General features: G+C 42.4%; 3 protein-coding genes across 3 annotated transcripts; 1 reads left to right on the top strand and 2 right to left on the bottom strand.

Moving 5' to 3' along the window:
- The first annotated feature begins 10,120 nt into the window (after positions 1 to 10,120).
- LOC129592182 (uncharacterized) lies at positions 10,121 to 10,902 on the top strand. Its single transcript, XM_055488153.1, has 3 exons — positions 10,121 to 10,217; positions 10,338 to 10,499; positions 10,623 to 10,902. Exons 1-3 carry the CDS (start codon positions 10,176 to 10,178, stop codon positions 10,827 to 10,829), a joined length of 411 nt encoding a protein of 136 aa, XP_055344128.1. The 5' UTR covers positions 10,121 to 10,175; the 3' UTR covers positions 10,830 to 10,902.
- Positions 10,611 to 14,102, bottom strand: LOC129592181 (atrial natriuretic peptide receptor 2-like). Its single transcript, XM_055488152.1, is given in 15 exon segments — positions 10,611 to 10,979; positions 11,048 to 11,145; positions 11,212 to 11,261; positions 11,341 to 11,389; positions 11,463 to 11,628; positions 11,894 to 12,038; positions 12,040 to 12,114; positions 12,173 to 12,471; positions 12,534 to 12,646; positions 12,734 to 12,974; positions 13,038 to 13,220; positions 13,306 to 13,482; positions 13,539 to 13,716; positions 13,786 to 14,015; positions 14,097 to 14,102. Coding segments are annotated over 14 exon segments (1,920 nt in total). The 5' UTR covers positions 13,884 to 14,015; positions 14,097 to 14,102; the 3' UTR covers positions 10,611 to 10,931.
- Positions 14,081 to 16,230, bottom strand: LOC129592113 (atrial natriuretic peptide receptor 1-like). The gene is made up of 8 exons (XM_055488078.1): positions 15,705 to 16,230; positions 15,053 to 15,430; positions 14,944 to 14,987; positions 14,843 to 14,881; positions 14,765 to 14,776; positions 14,700 to 14,720; positions 14,482 to 14,619; positions 14,081 to 14,329 (listed from the first exon to the last, which is right to left on the bottom strand). The coding sequence occupies exons 1-8, from the start codon at positions 16,228 to 16,230 to the stop codon at positions 14,081 to 14,083; spliced, it is 1,407 nt and encodes a 468-aa protein (XP_055344053.1).
- Positions 16,231 to 16,472: the final 242 nt, after the last annotated feature.

Below are 16,472 nucleotides of genomic sequence, written 5' to 3'. Positions count from 1 at the left end.
TTGTACTACTGGAGAGTGGCAGTACCATTTTCGTATTTTTGTACTGCTTACATAACGTGACCTGTTTCGGGTAATTTAAATAAAATGTTCTCTGTGATTAGCCCGCTTATTTCTGCTGTTTATTAATTTACGTGACGAAACATTAGTTTTCAGTTTATTTTTAGGTGTTAATCGTCTGCATATCGTCTGACTGACCTGGATGAAAAATATACAGTACGCAACAACGCTGATTAAGGGATTTGGCCCGGTACATAGCACTAAATTCGTGTACATTGACGGGAACTTCGCTATCGCGCACTTCCAAACACTTTTTTGCACTGCTTTATGGTATTTATTTCCAAAAAGTTCAAATGCATTCAGGTGTACCGAAAGTCTCATTATGGACCGATTCCTTTCAAATTTGCACGTAAATGCACATAACCATGAGGATGGTTTTAGTACGGATCCAGACTACTACGATTTTTTTTGGAATTTTGAAATGAATTTTAAAATTTGTTGCGCGCGCAAACGGATTTCACAACCACTTATACTGGGAGTGTGCAATAGCGAAAGTTCCCGTGGATATACACGAATTTGGTGCTATGTACCGGGCCAAGTCCCTTAAGGAAACTGAAATAGCACAGTCCATAAAAACTAAACTGACCGCGGGCTAAATGTACATAAAAAATCATTTATAACGACACCACTATTAGCTGCACGTTTACCGATCAAAAACTTTAATTTTTTGATCGGTAAACGTGCAGCTAATGAATGGTAATGTTACTGGTGCTCGTATTTTCGCAGTTAAAAATCATTGAGTTTCTCAAAATTTCGAGCACTGTAATGCGAATTAGATTAGACGTACCTAATAACACTCCTTGAGTATGATTCACGATAAACAGTTTCAGACTGGTAGAGAAACCGTGTTACTATAAGTTGAATGACTTTATTAACGTTATCACTTCTGAAGAGAAAATTACAGTTATTAAAGTTTAATGTAGCAGCGCTTTTTTAACACGCTCACCAATAGTGTTTTGACTGCAGACTACAAACCAGGCCGAGAACGGTAAACGGTGTTACACTTTGTATAATCTTAATTTTCAATCTACGAGTCGTACTATGAGGCCTGCTCGGCTGAGTGTTTTGAAATGTGAGTACTGTTATTACAAAAAAACCGGCGCCATGTAGATTCACACTTTTACATTCACAGTTCACATAGTACACCCTGTACTTCACATACATACTGTACATCCAGCTTTATCTTTTTGTTTTGCCGGCTGATAATATTTTGCCCGTTGTAGTAGGGTGTACATAACGCCGCTTATGATTCATGCGACAAGCAGATGAGCCCAAGCGATAGATTTTTTTTTCCAGTGTGCGTAGTGCGTACGTTTTTGACTCTGCGTAAGTCGGAACTTCTGCATCTGACCTGTTTTTTTGAGTCTTAGTGCGATGCTGTTTGTATTGTGCGGCGTGCCTAACAATTCCGACACATGCCAAGTTGACGTTCAGTCAGTTCTATAGAATATGCACTCCATCAAGTAGGATAGGATCCTCGCGGGAAGCATTACGTAAAATACATTCCAGTAATAGTTTCTATCATTCTGTTCTCAATATTCCACTACTATGCCAATTTGCGTAAGTAATAAGTAACAAACAGCTTGATTGTTGCCTGCACCTCTGTTAGCCTATTATTGACATTTGAGAGCTTTTCACTTTAAAGGTTTCAAGAGGTTTAAACGCACTACACTTCCTGTATGTGGTTTAAATTTTGTACGATACTGGTAACTGCGCATTTTTACAACTAGGTTGGTACTACTCATTATTATCGTGAAATCAACTACATACTACGTAGTACATTCCACGCTAATAATGTACAAGTAATACAAGTACGGGCGCCGTTAATTATTGGTGTCTAAGTTAGTGATCATCGGCGCTGTTGTGTGTGCATGATCTTAAGGTGAATTTCTACTCAAATTAGACCATTTTAAATTATACAGGAATCGATAGAGAATTCATTTTTCTATCTATTGATGTGCATTACGTCTTTGTGAAAAAATTGTACACAAGCAGTTATTTTAAAAACTGTCATAGGGTAGAAATCTTTAACAACGTTTTAATACTGCGCAGTAGAGGAGAATATCTCTGTTTCGGGTGGCGGCAAGTTTGCTGACTACAATCTGACTAAATGAGGAGGCTACGGTCTATGTTAAAAAGCCAGCGAACAGCCTTTTTTGCCCGCTGAGGCTGGTTGATCAATGCAGCATCTCTGTTGTGACTATAAATAGACTGAAGACAGCGCATTCCGGTGCTGCCAAAAAGCGCAAGCGGAGTGCTGCCTTGCTGTATCGATCGATCGCGCACATGTGTGTGTGAGTGGGTAAATCCGCTCGCATTCACTTACACACGTATGAGTGTGGCTGTCTGTGCGCGTACTAGCTGTACAAACCGGTTTTCGCTGTCTTCGCTACAACGCATACCCTAAACCCGTAGCTTCCTTTCTTGCTCGCATTGTACAAGCCACAAGAAGCTAACAAGTGACAGCCGTGGCTGTATAGGAATCAGAATACGCAGACTCTATCATAAATGATCAGGTGGAACAATCAAATTTATTGCCCCTGTTAGCATGTGCATCACCATTCCCTGCTTGCGCTTGACTCACAAGTCAGTGCCAGAAAGCCATTCCTGCTCCGCTGAACAATACGTGACCTGATGAGACCAGGACACAACAGGATACGCAGCAGTCGCCCCAAGAATAAGTCTGCTCTCCGGCCTATCTGGCCCAACACAAAAAGTTGAATTTCTCAAAGTTACAAATACGGATCAAATAACTCAGCGTTTTCTCCGATTTTAAGTTTGACAACTCCATCTTATGGAGTAAATTCCTGTACACATTCTGAACCAAAATAAAGGTTATCCGAAGCGAATTCACCGAGTTATACGAGTTTAAAATATTTGAAAATTCGCTGCATCTTTGTTTTTTAAGATTACATCATCATATTGGTTCAGAATGTACTTCATTTGTAGGTTTAGCATACTGGAAAGTTTCATAAAATTTGGGTAGATAGCTGAGTTATTTGACGCGTCTGAGTTTTTAAACTTTTTTGAGCGATTTCGCAAGAGCCGGTTATTGCGCGCACATTTTGACTTTAAAGCGGTATAGCTCAATGTTCTGAGCACTGGAAGCAGTAACGTACGCTATGGTACTGTTTACGATCCCGTCATGGCATTTTTTCTTGCAAAAGGGGTGCAAACGAGTAGTAACTCCGCTTAAGAAAGCTGTGGTGTTGGATGATTTAATTCCCAGCGTTGCATAATACTTCAGGCGGCATCCATAAAGTCCGTGACGCGAATTGGCGGGAGCAGGAGCGTCTGACAATTCTGTTTGCCTTATCTCGATATTGCAAAAAAACGTATCGCAGGGAAGGAGGGGGTGAAATTGGCGAATGTTGGCGTTATTTATGGATACCACATAGGCCTAACTGATTCCAAACTGTAACTGGAGTATTTATTAAGTTATTCGTAATCATTTTTGCATCCAGTGCACCGAGATGCTGTGATTAGGAACCACCCGCTAGTTATGTTATTACTATGTACATTTGTATTGCAAAGCATTCGTACTTCCTTAATTACCAGAAGTACTGGTAATTGGTGCAAAATAGCAATTTCAGATAATCTTCGCATGCTAAGTTGTACAACACGTGCAGAGATAATAACAGCAAAGCGTTTCAGCATCGAGAGTTCTGTCATGGTTCTATGCTTCTACATAAGCTTATAGTTTAAAAGTTCTACTATTAGTACTATATGAGTACCAAACAAGAACAGACAGTCTGCATATGGCAAATTGCGTTACTCTGAAGTAATAAAACTTAATTTCTGCTGCTACGTCAGTCAATGTGTTACCGGTAGACATCATGTGTTGAACTGTACTTGTAATGCCCTGAACGCTTAGGCCTGGTTCTTTAGGTTATTTTTTTGTTTAGGCTACTGTACTGCACCCCATTTAATTGCCGGTTGAACTTTAAAGAACCAAGTTCAACCGCAATTCGCAAGTAACATTCCAACGGTGCGCCTTCAGTAAGTGCCGCCATAGTACTCTAAACTTGTCCGGTCATTCTTTTTTATTACGGTAATTTGCGCAAACGGCAAGAGGCAAACTGACCTTTTGAAATTTTGTATGCCGGCGCTTATTTAGGCACTTCGTTCATGGCCAGTGCTGTTTCTTTACAAATAATGTGCCTGTACTCAGGGCACTGGCAAAGTTTCAGAACTCTACAGTTGACCAAGCGCTCTGAAATTCGCCCGCTTACGAAATGTGCCACATTTTATGTGGCATCTGCCAGGTTTTATCGTTTGCCAGTTGCCAGAGCCTCCAGGTTTCATCGCTCGCCATGCCATTGGCAGTGCCACTGGAAGGTGCCAATGCCACGTTTTACCCCCTGCCTGTAGAATGGGCAGCTTCCGATAAAGTGCCTAGTCATACTACGCTCATGACGAGCTGGTCAAAACAGGTAGTCACACATGCTGAATGGCTTACACAGCATTCATCCGCTTTAACACATGCATACAAGCTTGTCCCGTAATTTCTATCGTAAAGGTACGTAAAGGTATTTAGCGGATACGTTGCTCTGTGAACGATTGCCACTACAATACACTACCTCTACCACTATAACGGTTTCACCCCACTCAACGAGATTAGAGAACACTATAAAGAAAAAGTTGTATTTTATAATTATATTGATATTTTATCATTTGGATTGATCCGATCCCGGATGAAGCAATGCTTCTGATATGGACCTGTGTCTATATCGATGAATTAGACATGCTGAATCAGCATTCATCCGCTTTTGCATACAAGCTTGTCCGTAATTTCTATCGTAAAGGTACGTAAAGGTATTTAGCGGATACGTTGCTCTGTGAACGATTGCCACTACAATACACTACCTCTACCACTATAACGGTTTCACCCCACTCAACGAGATTAGAGAACACTATAAAGAAAAAGTTGTATTTTATAATTATATTGATATTTTATCATTTGGATTGACGCGGATGAAGCAATGCTTCTGATATGGACCTGTGTCTAATCGAAATTGACTTTCGGCTTTTCAACGTTTATCGAAACATGTCGTCTATCGTAGTTTTAAGTGTTAAACTTAAGCATTCTGTTGCCCTACATCCAGAGCTATGGAGCTATTCTGTTGACACCAGTTGTGATGATATGAAGCAAATGCAGCTTATCAACGTGAAAAACTCCAGATCCTTCAGCTGATCGAGGTACAGAGCAACATAATCTCCAATTCGTATAACTGAGTACGCCAAAATGAGGCACAGCAAAAGCAGCGAAGACAGCACGAGAAAACAGTTATTATGAGGATTAAGACAAGGTTCCGTGGGTCGACGATAGGAAACCGGCAACAGTCCAATAAACTGGAAAATTCGCCACAGATACTTGGGAATAACCACGGGACTTGACGGTTTCGTTTGAGGAATGCCGAGATTGTTTTGGTCTGTCTGGATGGGAGCTAGCATGGCGCTCATTATGCTATGTCACGGAATCAACGGAAACTGCCATATGGACACTGAAATAACACGCTTTGCATTTGTGTAGAACCTTAGGAAACGCAATTTGTACGGTGCAATGATATATGTAATATTGCACTAAGTGATCGACTATAGCAGCGGAAACACAGAGTTGTGTGATTACAATTGGACGGATGAGGGCTCACAAGTGTTTGTTTAGGACAGGTTAGCCCTGCGTGTAATATTTCTGTTTGCTTACTTGTCTCTGGAAAAGCGAAAGGGATGATGAGCATGCAAACCGACACAACAAATACTCTCCTGTTTGTGCAAGCATATGTAGAGTCCTTCCGTTCGAGGTAAATGGGACAATTCTTTTCCTTGTAGTTGGTGAAATAATCACAAAGGTAAACAAACTCCGTTAATGGATTTTGTCATCCTTACTCAAACAGCATTTTTTGCGGCGAATTTATTTGAGACCCCGTAGTGAGACACGTTGAACACTTTTAGTGTCTGGAGAATTTCGATAATTACAAAGTTCACTATAATTGCAATTGCGCTGCAGGTATGGAAGGTCACGTATGCAAGTAAACGGGAATTACAGCACTAAGCAGATGAAACAGCTAAACAGATGAACCAGAAACAACTTTGGCAATTCGATGTAATTCAGTTAACTACTACAATTAGGGCGTATATGCCAGCAAAATATAACTACACGTAGGTAAACATTTGCAATCGCGAGATGTTGAGCAACTGGCTCAGTTCCCTGCTCACTCGGTAACCAATGGCTGTTTCCAGTTTATCCATCTCATTCCTTGCATCTCGAGTTTGATAGATAAGGATGAAATATGTGATAAAGAGTCCAAACAGCTAAAGAAAAGTTACACAGGTTCTTAACATGAGTTCGCTCTGTTTAGTTATGAACTTTAAATAAGATGTTTTAATTCGGCATATTTATTTATGTATTTTGATCGGCTTGGTGCATATTATGTATATTTCTGGTTTCATTTGGTTTACAATATAATCGTATCTTGGAACAAAAGGCTCTTACAATGGCCAGAAATTCCTTAGTGATGCACACGAAGCCACCGGCCGAGATTGCGGTGCATCGATTGTTCGACGTTGCCATTTGAATTTTCACACACTCTTCGTGAACTCGGGAATCATCTGTTCGTAGATTGCACTTTAGCGCCAGAAAGCCCAAAGCCTCGCCCTGAAATGATATATGCTACATAGAGTAAATTCGATGCTAATTTTGTAGAGATACCCGGGACCTTTGCATTTGAAAGGGGCCCACACCAGCGCACCGTACCTGTTCGTGGCAGTAACTGCAAACGGCAACCCGCAGCATTAGATTAACAACCGACATGATAACCTCATCGACATTCTGCGCAATTATAACATGTCGCAGATGTGCGCGAAATTTCGCCGCATAAACGACCGTGTCTTCCGTAACGTCATTATCATCCAACAACAATGCCACGTAATTCACCATGTTCATCATATCCTGCATGCATGCTGACAAGTTTATCCACGAGAACACGGCATTAGTACCGCTAACGATGTCCAGCAAACTGGCGACATTCTGTCGGATTAACGCCATCTGGTCCACCATTGGTGTGGGGACACAGTTTTCGAGCATATCCCCTTGCTGCGCATAGGCTTTTCCAATGGCCAGAACAATGAGAAAGGTCAACATCTGGCTGCCGTTAATGATTCCCAGCGTCACAGAACGATGCAGCGCATCCAGTGTGATCCAGTATGAGGATCGTCCAGGCAGTGTGCCGTAAAATAACGGTTCGTTGGTATCCCAAGATTTGTTGTTGCGTACGGATTCATCAAACTGGATTCGGTGAGCAATTGTTTGCTGGATATGGAGAAAGGGCGCGGCGATAGTTAGTATAATCCAAACAAGCGCCGTTGGAGCACTGACCAGTGTCCATAAAGGTCGTCTGTTGCTGGAGATTGGACGTTTCCAGAAATGACCGTTGTGAAGTTTACTTAGCAGGACAGGAATGTGCTTTGATTTTGTGTATAAGATGATTAGCACCGTGCTGACCTAACAATTAAAAATTACTAGAGTACTGAATTACCGTACTATCGTGAAGCGAAAGCGGCAACGCAAAAGCTGATCAGTGATATTACGTATGAAAGAACATAGTAAAATTAATTTTTTTAATTATTACCCACGTACCAGTAATTTTCTGCTTTTTCTGAAAATAACTTGGCTTTTGCGATTAGTACGTACTTGGAGTTGAGAAGAAGTAAAGCAAAAGAAGCTAATCAATGAGAAGAACTCTAGACCTCGAAGTTGTTCTTCGTACAGTTCCACGTAGCTGCCAACACGAATAACTCCGTATGTGATCACCAGTCCCATTACAACTACGGAGTACGCCAAGAGGGGACAATTCAACGCAGGTTCCGCTTGTTTTGTAGGATCGAAATAGTCAACCGGTAAAACACCGATGATCTGAAGGCATCTCCAAAGACATTTTGGAATCACATTTGGGCACACTACAGTAACGCTAAGTTGATTCGGTTTCACTTCAGACGGCTCGGGCTTTGCCATTGTGAAGATCTTGCGAAATAGTCAAAGAATTATGAATACAAATTACCTATGTATATTTGAGGAAAGTACAGATACATCGAGGAAACAACTGGACTAGGCTTTCGGAAAATGTATTGGTGGTGAAATGCATAAGGAATACGCTTTTATTTATCCATGATCGGAAGAAAATTCCAATGCTGCATTTGTCTGTGACAACAAAATTATCATAATGTAATAGCGTCTGCGCATTCCCCTTTCGCCGATGCCAAGTATAATATTATGCAAATTGGGAATACATTAGGTTGGAAGTGCTGAGCGATGATCAATTCGGCAGCCTTTCAAGCATACGTAAGTATTTTCTGATCTTAGGTCTAAATATTTCTGTTTCTTGTAAACAAAGAAAATGCACAACCCAGTTAACCACATTAGCACACAATCTGCTTTTTACCCTTACATAATAATACAATGTACAATAACAGTACATAATAACTAGTGGAACTACTTATGCAATCGAAAGTGCATAAATTATATTTGCAAACTCCTTTTATGATACAGATCTGTACTGCACTCGTTTGCAAAACAGATGCAGTTAAGCACCGAAGCAACACCCAAGCGTTATATCCTAAAGCCTAAAGGTCACAGGTGATTGACTGGGAAACTTGCGACTACTTTCTTGATCATGAAGTCTTGTATGTTTACTTAATGTTCCATCAAAATGGCCTACTGTTTGCTTGTCCAAGTAGCTCCTTGCCCTTTGCTATCATTTTTGACAAGATTGTATCGATTTTTGTGGCAAAAATATTTAAAACGGAAGTATACTACAAAACACAACACCATACAGTGCTACTACCATTCAGCGCAGATCTGCAGAAAGGTACCGAATAGTCACATTCCCTTTTTATAATAATTATGCTGTCGGAAAACCTGTTCCATGCAAACGCTTTTCCTTTACTATTGAACTTTTTTATTTTCCGCCACGGTAACCTTCTATTAAATCCGATTGCAGCTGATGAAAATGAACGCTGTGAACACCGTTCACCCTGTACAGCAAGTAATGACGGTCGATCCAGTGCTGCCAACGCCATTCGTTCCAACCGTCGTTCCAAAGTACTTCTGGCGATGCTTGCAGATCTGTGGTGTCCTACCGGTTACGTTTTCACGCGATGATCCATCCCGGAAGAATGCGCCCATACATCGGTTGTGGATGGTCTATTCTGTGTTATTGTTCTGCTTTTTTCTCTGGTTCACAATCGTGCGGATCGATAAGCACCAGCTGCTGTATGGAGAGGATTTGAAGCAGCTGGAATTCTTTACGCTGGTCAACATCACGTGTTTTTCATCGTCCCAGATAAGGGTAATTTGCAGTTATAAATCCTGCATTTGCAAATTTAAGAAAGCATCAAACCAGCTGATTTGATTGAAATTTCAGGTTTTACTGACAATTTTACTGATGTGGCGAGAAGTGAAGAAACTACCAAAATTACTATCGCACCTGCAAAATCCAGCCTTATGGATGGGCAGCGGTTCCGAAAAACACCCGCTGTGGTTAACGCTATGTCCTGTGTGCGCCGTCATTTGGTTTCTAGTCGGATTGGCCTCCTCGTTTTGGCAGTACAGCATGGAATTGGCAGATTCTCCAGTGGTCGTAAACGGAACAGTTCATTTGGATACCGCCATCTTTTTTGGCCTAATCAAAGGCCCAAACGCACTGCCGAATGCCCTGATTATGCTGCATACATCTATCAACACAGCAATCTGTAATACTTCTCAGTCGCTGGTATTTTTACTGGTTTTCGCCACCGCCAAAGCGTTTCAACGCCAAATAAAATCAGTCAAAAGCTGTAAAGGTCAACTAGATATGACAATCGAGAAATGGAGGATATGTGTTCATAACAGTGGCATATTACTGGATGTTATTAAGAGGATTAACGATCTGTTCGGGTGGATAAACTTTATTTTCTGCGTGCAGGATTTGATGGTGTTTATTCTGTATGTGTCGCTATGGTTGGAAGACGTGACACCTCAGCCCGAAGGAGCTGCAGCGACGCTTGTATATGAAATCCGCCGGAAAGATCGGATTACCTTGCTTCTGAGGAACATCGCCCCGGTTGTAGCAACATTGATTAATATGGTGCTCCGCTTTTGCGTCTGCAGTTACTGTTACGAACAAGTACGTACCGCAGCATACACTTATTACAGATAATTTGGCAGATACCTAGTTCGCAGTACTGAAGAATTTGTATGCTGAAAACACTTATTATCTGCATATGATATTTTATCTTAATTGCAGGCAAAAATTCTTGGAAACTACGCACAGCGTATGAGCTTAAAATCGGACGATCAACGAATTCAGAACGAATGTGCACGCGTGGACGCAGCATTGAATCAGGGTGGAAATGCTGCCATTTCCGCTGCCGGTTTCGCTGTCATCACTAAAGAATATTTTGGGGCGGTAAAAATACGAATATTTGATTTCTGCTTCGAGTATCATCAAGCTACATATGCTTGTATTGGTACAGAATATGCAACTGTAATTATTAAATGATATTAATTACAAGGGAAGTGTTACTTTTAGATAACCGGAATGATGCTGACATACTTCATCTTAATCTATCAAGCCCGCGACTCCAAACAACAGATCAAACATTTGCAAAATAATCTTCTTAACCTAATGAAGGGAATGCTGCCGCAGCTGGACCACCACACTTCCTTGTACAACAACGATACCGCGTCCAGTGCCGCTGATTTGAAAGAGTCGTTCCGTATCTTAAGTTTTCACTGACGGATTTCATGTATACTAGTACGCAAGAAATTGTTTTCACGGGCTGGCAAGCGCTTTGAATATGAATTATCAGTGCGGAAGCTGAGATCACAGTAACACTTTTCACTGTTGTTTTTCCACAATCCAGAATGTTTCCATAAGTCCTTTGCCCTAGAAATATAGCAACCTCGCAGTCAGCGATACAGGGTGTTGAGAAGCGTGACATCATTGTTGCGTACCTTAATTTGTATTTGGCCTCTGCTAGAGAAACCGTATTGGCCGCTATTCGCTCGCTCCAGTATCTCCATTGTCGTTGGTGTGGAATGTACTTTACCCGCTGTGAGCATTCACCGGTGTAGTGAGCGTAAAACCTTCTGAATTTTCAAAACAAACTGTCACAAACCTTTTCCGTTGGTTTGCATTCTGGCAGCTGTATTCACCGTATCCCCGAATCTGCATGTCAGCGCATTCACATGTCACAAACTCACAATTTCACGAAACTTACGCTACGACAGATGAAATGTGACCTTACAAACAGTATCTAGGCATTTTCAGTCCAACCACGCCGGCAACGCAAGGACCTACAAATGGATCACTGGCGTGACAGTTTTATACTGGGTTTATATGTGCGCGAAAATGTGCTTGGATCAACACCTGAGTTAACACCGACACGTAGTTCAAACATGGGCGAATTGCCCGCTGAGCGGACGGTTGCGTTGAAGCTGTTCAGTTTCTCCGTGTCCCTCATCATACTCATGGCCATGGACACAATTTCGTTGGCATGGCGAAGGCCATTACTAACTGGAAGACCACTTACAACCTAAAAAGGTCATCAAGCAACAATTTCCCTAATAAGCGCCTTGTTACGCTTAAACATATTTACGCTTTAAAAGATACTGAAAAGATATTACGCTTGAAGATATTTAAAGGATATGTACGATTTAAAGACGTTTCGCTTAAAAGATGTTCAAAAGATTTTAAACGCTTTGATACGCCTAAAAATATTTTAATATTTATTAAGATATTTAAAAATACAGCTTTACTATGAGGAAAGATTTTACAAAATGGAAAGCAATTGTGCTTACCAAATAAGCATCATTGATTGTCTCGACTTTGTAAACGTCGAATTTCTCCAAGATGCTGTCAAACGTATTATACATAGAATTGAGAACACCGATGACGTGTTTCGGCGAGGGTTCCCTGGAGATAATATCCGTAAACCCGGAATATCCCGAAGTATACGGTTGTGCTAGCAAACGTTTCCGGGTAAATTGTGTGCCCCGTTTGCATTGCTTCGGCAATCGATCTGCAAAAAACCCTTTCTTTTCTGCGAGCAGTGCTGGTAGTGAACCAAAACGTTATACTTTGGCAACAAATTGCTTAACAGCATCTCCGAGCGCTGCTTTTCTTCCATGAAATTGTGCATTTGATCCTCCACCTGCTGCTCTAAGGTCATGGCGTAACGCTCCATGGATTTAATTAAACTGTCAACGATGTTCCCCGAGTGGCCGACGATGCGGCCGAGAAGGCTGCGAATCCGCGGAAATGATGGGCGGGATAGTGGATTCTCGTCCCAGCAGGCCTCCATTAAATCGTATAGCCGCGGCCCGCAAGCGGAGGACGGAACGGGTGGGCGCAGTGGCGGCGCTGTACCGTGTTTAAGCTGTTAAACAGATTTGAGTTTCATACCGGTTTAGTGTTAACAGGCGGAGATTTAAGCGTTACCTCAAGAACTATTTCTCTTGCTTTTTCATTACTTCCCGGTACACCTTCCAAGCGAAAAGGTGCACTACGCAAAATAATTTGCTGAAGAAGTATGGCAAAGCTGTACACATCGCCTGGAATAAGGTCATAAAAACAAGATTAAAAAAGAAAAAAATTAAATCAAAATGGCCATAAAACCCCGTTGAAAATGTTTGCGTGACCTTTTTGCGTTCCAGCTGGCTCCATTCTTCTTCGAAGTAATTCTGGCGCACGCCATAACAGTTCATGAAAATTCCGCTCGGTTTGTGATTCGAACGGCGCATCAAAGAAATTAAGTGTTCTTGTCAAATTAGGTAAACCATAGTCGGTAATCTTGAGCATTAACTGGCTGTCGATCAGGCAAGTAAGGGCCGTGAGATTCCCGTGTGAGCGGATGACACTTGCGTGCAGCGCATTCATTCCCTAGAAAAAAACACCGCGCCATAGCGGCTGCTGACGTTGCGTAATTTAACACACAATACTCACACTGACAATGTCGGCAATCAGGGAATTCTTGCACACATTATCGATCTCGAAATGAGATGTCATTAGCAGCTGCTTTAAGGAGCCCTTAGAGCAGACTTCGCCGGCCGTAAATACGCAAAGATTCTCATCACTGACAACAATTCCGATGAACTGATGAAGATTGCTGTGGTGAATGAACTTCATCTGCGCAAACACGATGCGACTTTCTTCAGGTAACCAAAAGGAAATATTGTGCATGCATTAAGGAAATATTGTCACTAATCCTTACCGGAGTAACGTCTTTTAGCAGCGTCTTAGGCACTTTGTGCTTTGGGTTCGGCAGCTCGGCTAATCCCACCGCCATCTCTAGATGGAGCACGCCGATCGTGTAAGGATTCTCTGCCACGGTGCTAAAAATATTCGATTCCGACATTTCATGTGATTTATCCTCAGCGTCCGCATGGTCCTAAAACGGAAAAATCAATTTTTAAATCTATTTTTAATGCAACTAGAAATATGTACCTGAACATGACCGTTAAAGGTCACCGATCGTCCTCTCATAGTGTGAACTGACAAAGTCCCGTTGGTGTGATGAAGCTGTGATTCGCGTTTAAAATTAACGGCACCGGTATCCAGTACAGGAGCTTTCAGTTCATGTATGTATATTCGCCACCAGTACGGGTCAATCGGAGCCGATAACCTAATGAGCGAAATTAAGCGTAAAACGCTTTCTCCATTTGAGTCTATCGGTTTTTTCACAGATGGTTACCGTTTTACAATCACCCAGGCGATGACTACACAAGCGGCAACAAATAAAATCGGTAACACGATTATCACAGTTAACGTTGATGTAGACAAAGCGTTCATCTGCTGGCAGATAAGGGCGTTCCCGTCGAAACCGCAGAGGGGAGTATTCGGCGGTAGCTGGTTTCCGATGGGCCAACTTAGCCGGCTGATACAGACAAGTTTTTTCGAGGTTGATGGGGCCAAGTACAGTTCCTATCGAAAGAAATAACATAAAAACGGTTTTTTCCAATACGCGACAGAATGCAGGTACGATACTGTCAGATCATTTCGTACATTAAACTTCCCGATCCGGGATCGAAATTTCTAATGGTATAAGTGGACACCCGGTCACCGTTTTGGTCCATGACGACTGGACGGTTTAAAGGCACACTGAAGAAGGTAAAGTTGACAACGGAAGCTGCTACAAGCGAACCGTTCAGGAAGTCTTGATATCGCGACAAAAGCGTTACCACCACGGAAGCGTAGAGGTAGACAGCATCATAGACATGGGCGACCATTAAATCCGGCTATAAAAGCAACTTCAACGATAACCTTAATCTTCTGTTGATGTGTATGAATAATAAATCATAAGCATGTGTATACGGTATACAAGATAGGATAAATAAAATAATTATGTTAAGTGAACCACGAGGAAACGAGCGGAAATTACAACACCCACTTTGGAATCGGAAGCAAAATGATAATATCCCTTCTTTTGGGCGCGCTCTCGCACATCCGTCCAAAAATTCATTAGACTGTCGTCCGTGGGCAAGCGTATGGATAAGAGAAGGAGTGGGCGGAAGGCCAGTTTAGCCAGCTGAATAGCAAAACAGAAGCCACTCATGCGGCATGTCAACATCGCATCTTTAATAAGAGCCAATAAGATGCACAACTGACCGAATCCTTCTCGTCGTAATACTGCCATGTGAAGCGTCCCCAGAGGAATTTTCAAACAACTCCACCGCGAGAAACACCTGAATTCCGGTAAAAGCGAACACGTGTACATTTGTAGTAAACATGCTCAACAACCTTTAACGTACATAATCGCCGTTCGTCATTCCTTCTTGGAATGCGGTCACCTGATCCCCAGAGGTTGTGGTTAATTTCCAAACAGTTTAAGCTAGTATAGAGATGGTTTTACCATGATATTCCTAACCGTCGTCGCGTTGGCTAGGATAATCAGCACTGCAATCAGAAAGATTACACATCTGTTCGCAGGAATGGAATGTCGGTATATTCCTTGCGCTAACCGCGGGAGATTTTTGAGACTTCTCCCAGGAAATCCACCGTATCGGCATGACCGGCCACTGAGCTGTCGAAACCCTGGAATTTTGCGCTGTAGTACAGATCGGCGTTTTCTTCCAGAATCGCTGCACTCAGCAGTACGCCCATTTCGCGGAAAAACGGGCTGAACGTGTCGTATAAGAAGAACGGTGTTGTATAGTTGAATTTCGTGAAGAAGCGCACCAGGACGTTAGCCAGTGTCGAATGCGTTATCGATGGACGCAACACCAATGTGTACTTATCCAGTGACGCTTTCATCCCGACACTGGCCGCTGGCAAACCGAAGATGGGTGTGCCGGTAAATTCGGCAAAGTCATTGAGATTCTCCGCCGCCGCACCACACCCTGTGTAAAATTAGACGAATATTAAATTACTCTAAAGCTAATTAAATCATTCTTAAATTCGGATTGGAGGTCCAGCGTCCAACGTGTAAACAAAATTTGTGCAGTTTAATTTTACCTTTATAATGCCTGCTTACTCAATGTATGTTACTAAACATTATAAATAAACAAACACTAAGCGAGTCAGCAAATAAGAAAACTGATAATAAAGCTTTTAAAACCTGTCAATTTAAAGGATTTCTGTAGCAAAATAAAGCCTTAATATAGTTTTTCGTACCCGGTCCAAAATACACGTCACAATTGATGTTGCGATTCCACAGATCCATCGCGTACGCGACAATGCGATTGCGCGGTGCGCAATTACTGCCGATATCCAGATAGCGCGTCTGCAGGCTGAGATTAACCGGGAAGACATACTGGTTGATCCACTCCACCGCCAGTTCAAAGGCCGCTGCGGCTTTATTATAATCATACAAATCGTTCGTGTCTCCGCGTTCCATCAGAATACAGCCCAACAATTTCGTCTCGCCGATACTGGGAAGAACTTTCGGTAAGAAGTCGGCCGCTTGTGCATTCTGCACAACGGACCGCGTAACGGTCTCTTCTTCCGACGTGGAAGCATTATTCGGTGATTGTGTGCGGGATACCGGCAGGAAGAGCGGGAGGAAAAATGCCGCATTAACGAAGCGCATCATCGTGTCGAGTGCGGTCTGCCACTCCAACCGCACCAGCGCCGGCGCTTTATTAAAGCGACGGGTAAAGCGCGTGGGAGGCAGTGTACATATTGCCACTGGGCTCGTCATGTAAAGTGAAGTCCCTTGGAGAGTGGCAGCGTGACGGAAATAGTTATATCGTGGACAGAAAGACACCGGTGCCCGTTGCATCGGACCGGCACTTTGTCGCCGTGACAGCTGCCATTAACATAATGTGACATCTTGAGGATTATCAGCCCTGATTATCCCTGCATGAAAGATAATGCCGGATGGGATCGTCTTTTGATCTCGGTTGCAGGTGTTTCTAGGGTTAGACGGTTGTTATTATCGTG

The sequence above is a fragment of the Paramacrobiotus metropolitanus genome, unplaced genomic scaffold (assembly GCF_019649055.1).
Source record: "Paramacrobiotus metropolitanus isolate TYO unplaced genomic scaffold, Prichtersi_v1.0 Parri_scaffold0000050, whole genome shotgun sequence".
NCBI classification, from domain to species: Eukaryota; Metazoa; Tardigrada; class Eutardigrada; order Parachela; family Macrobiotidae; genus Paramacrobiotus; species Paramacrobiotus metropolitanus.
This window is presented reverse-complemented; position numbering and strand designations above follow the sequence as displayed.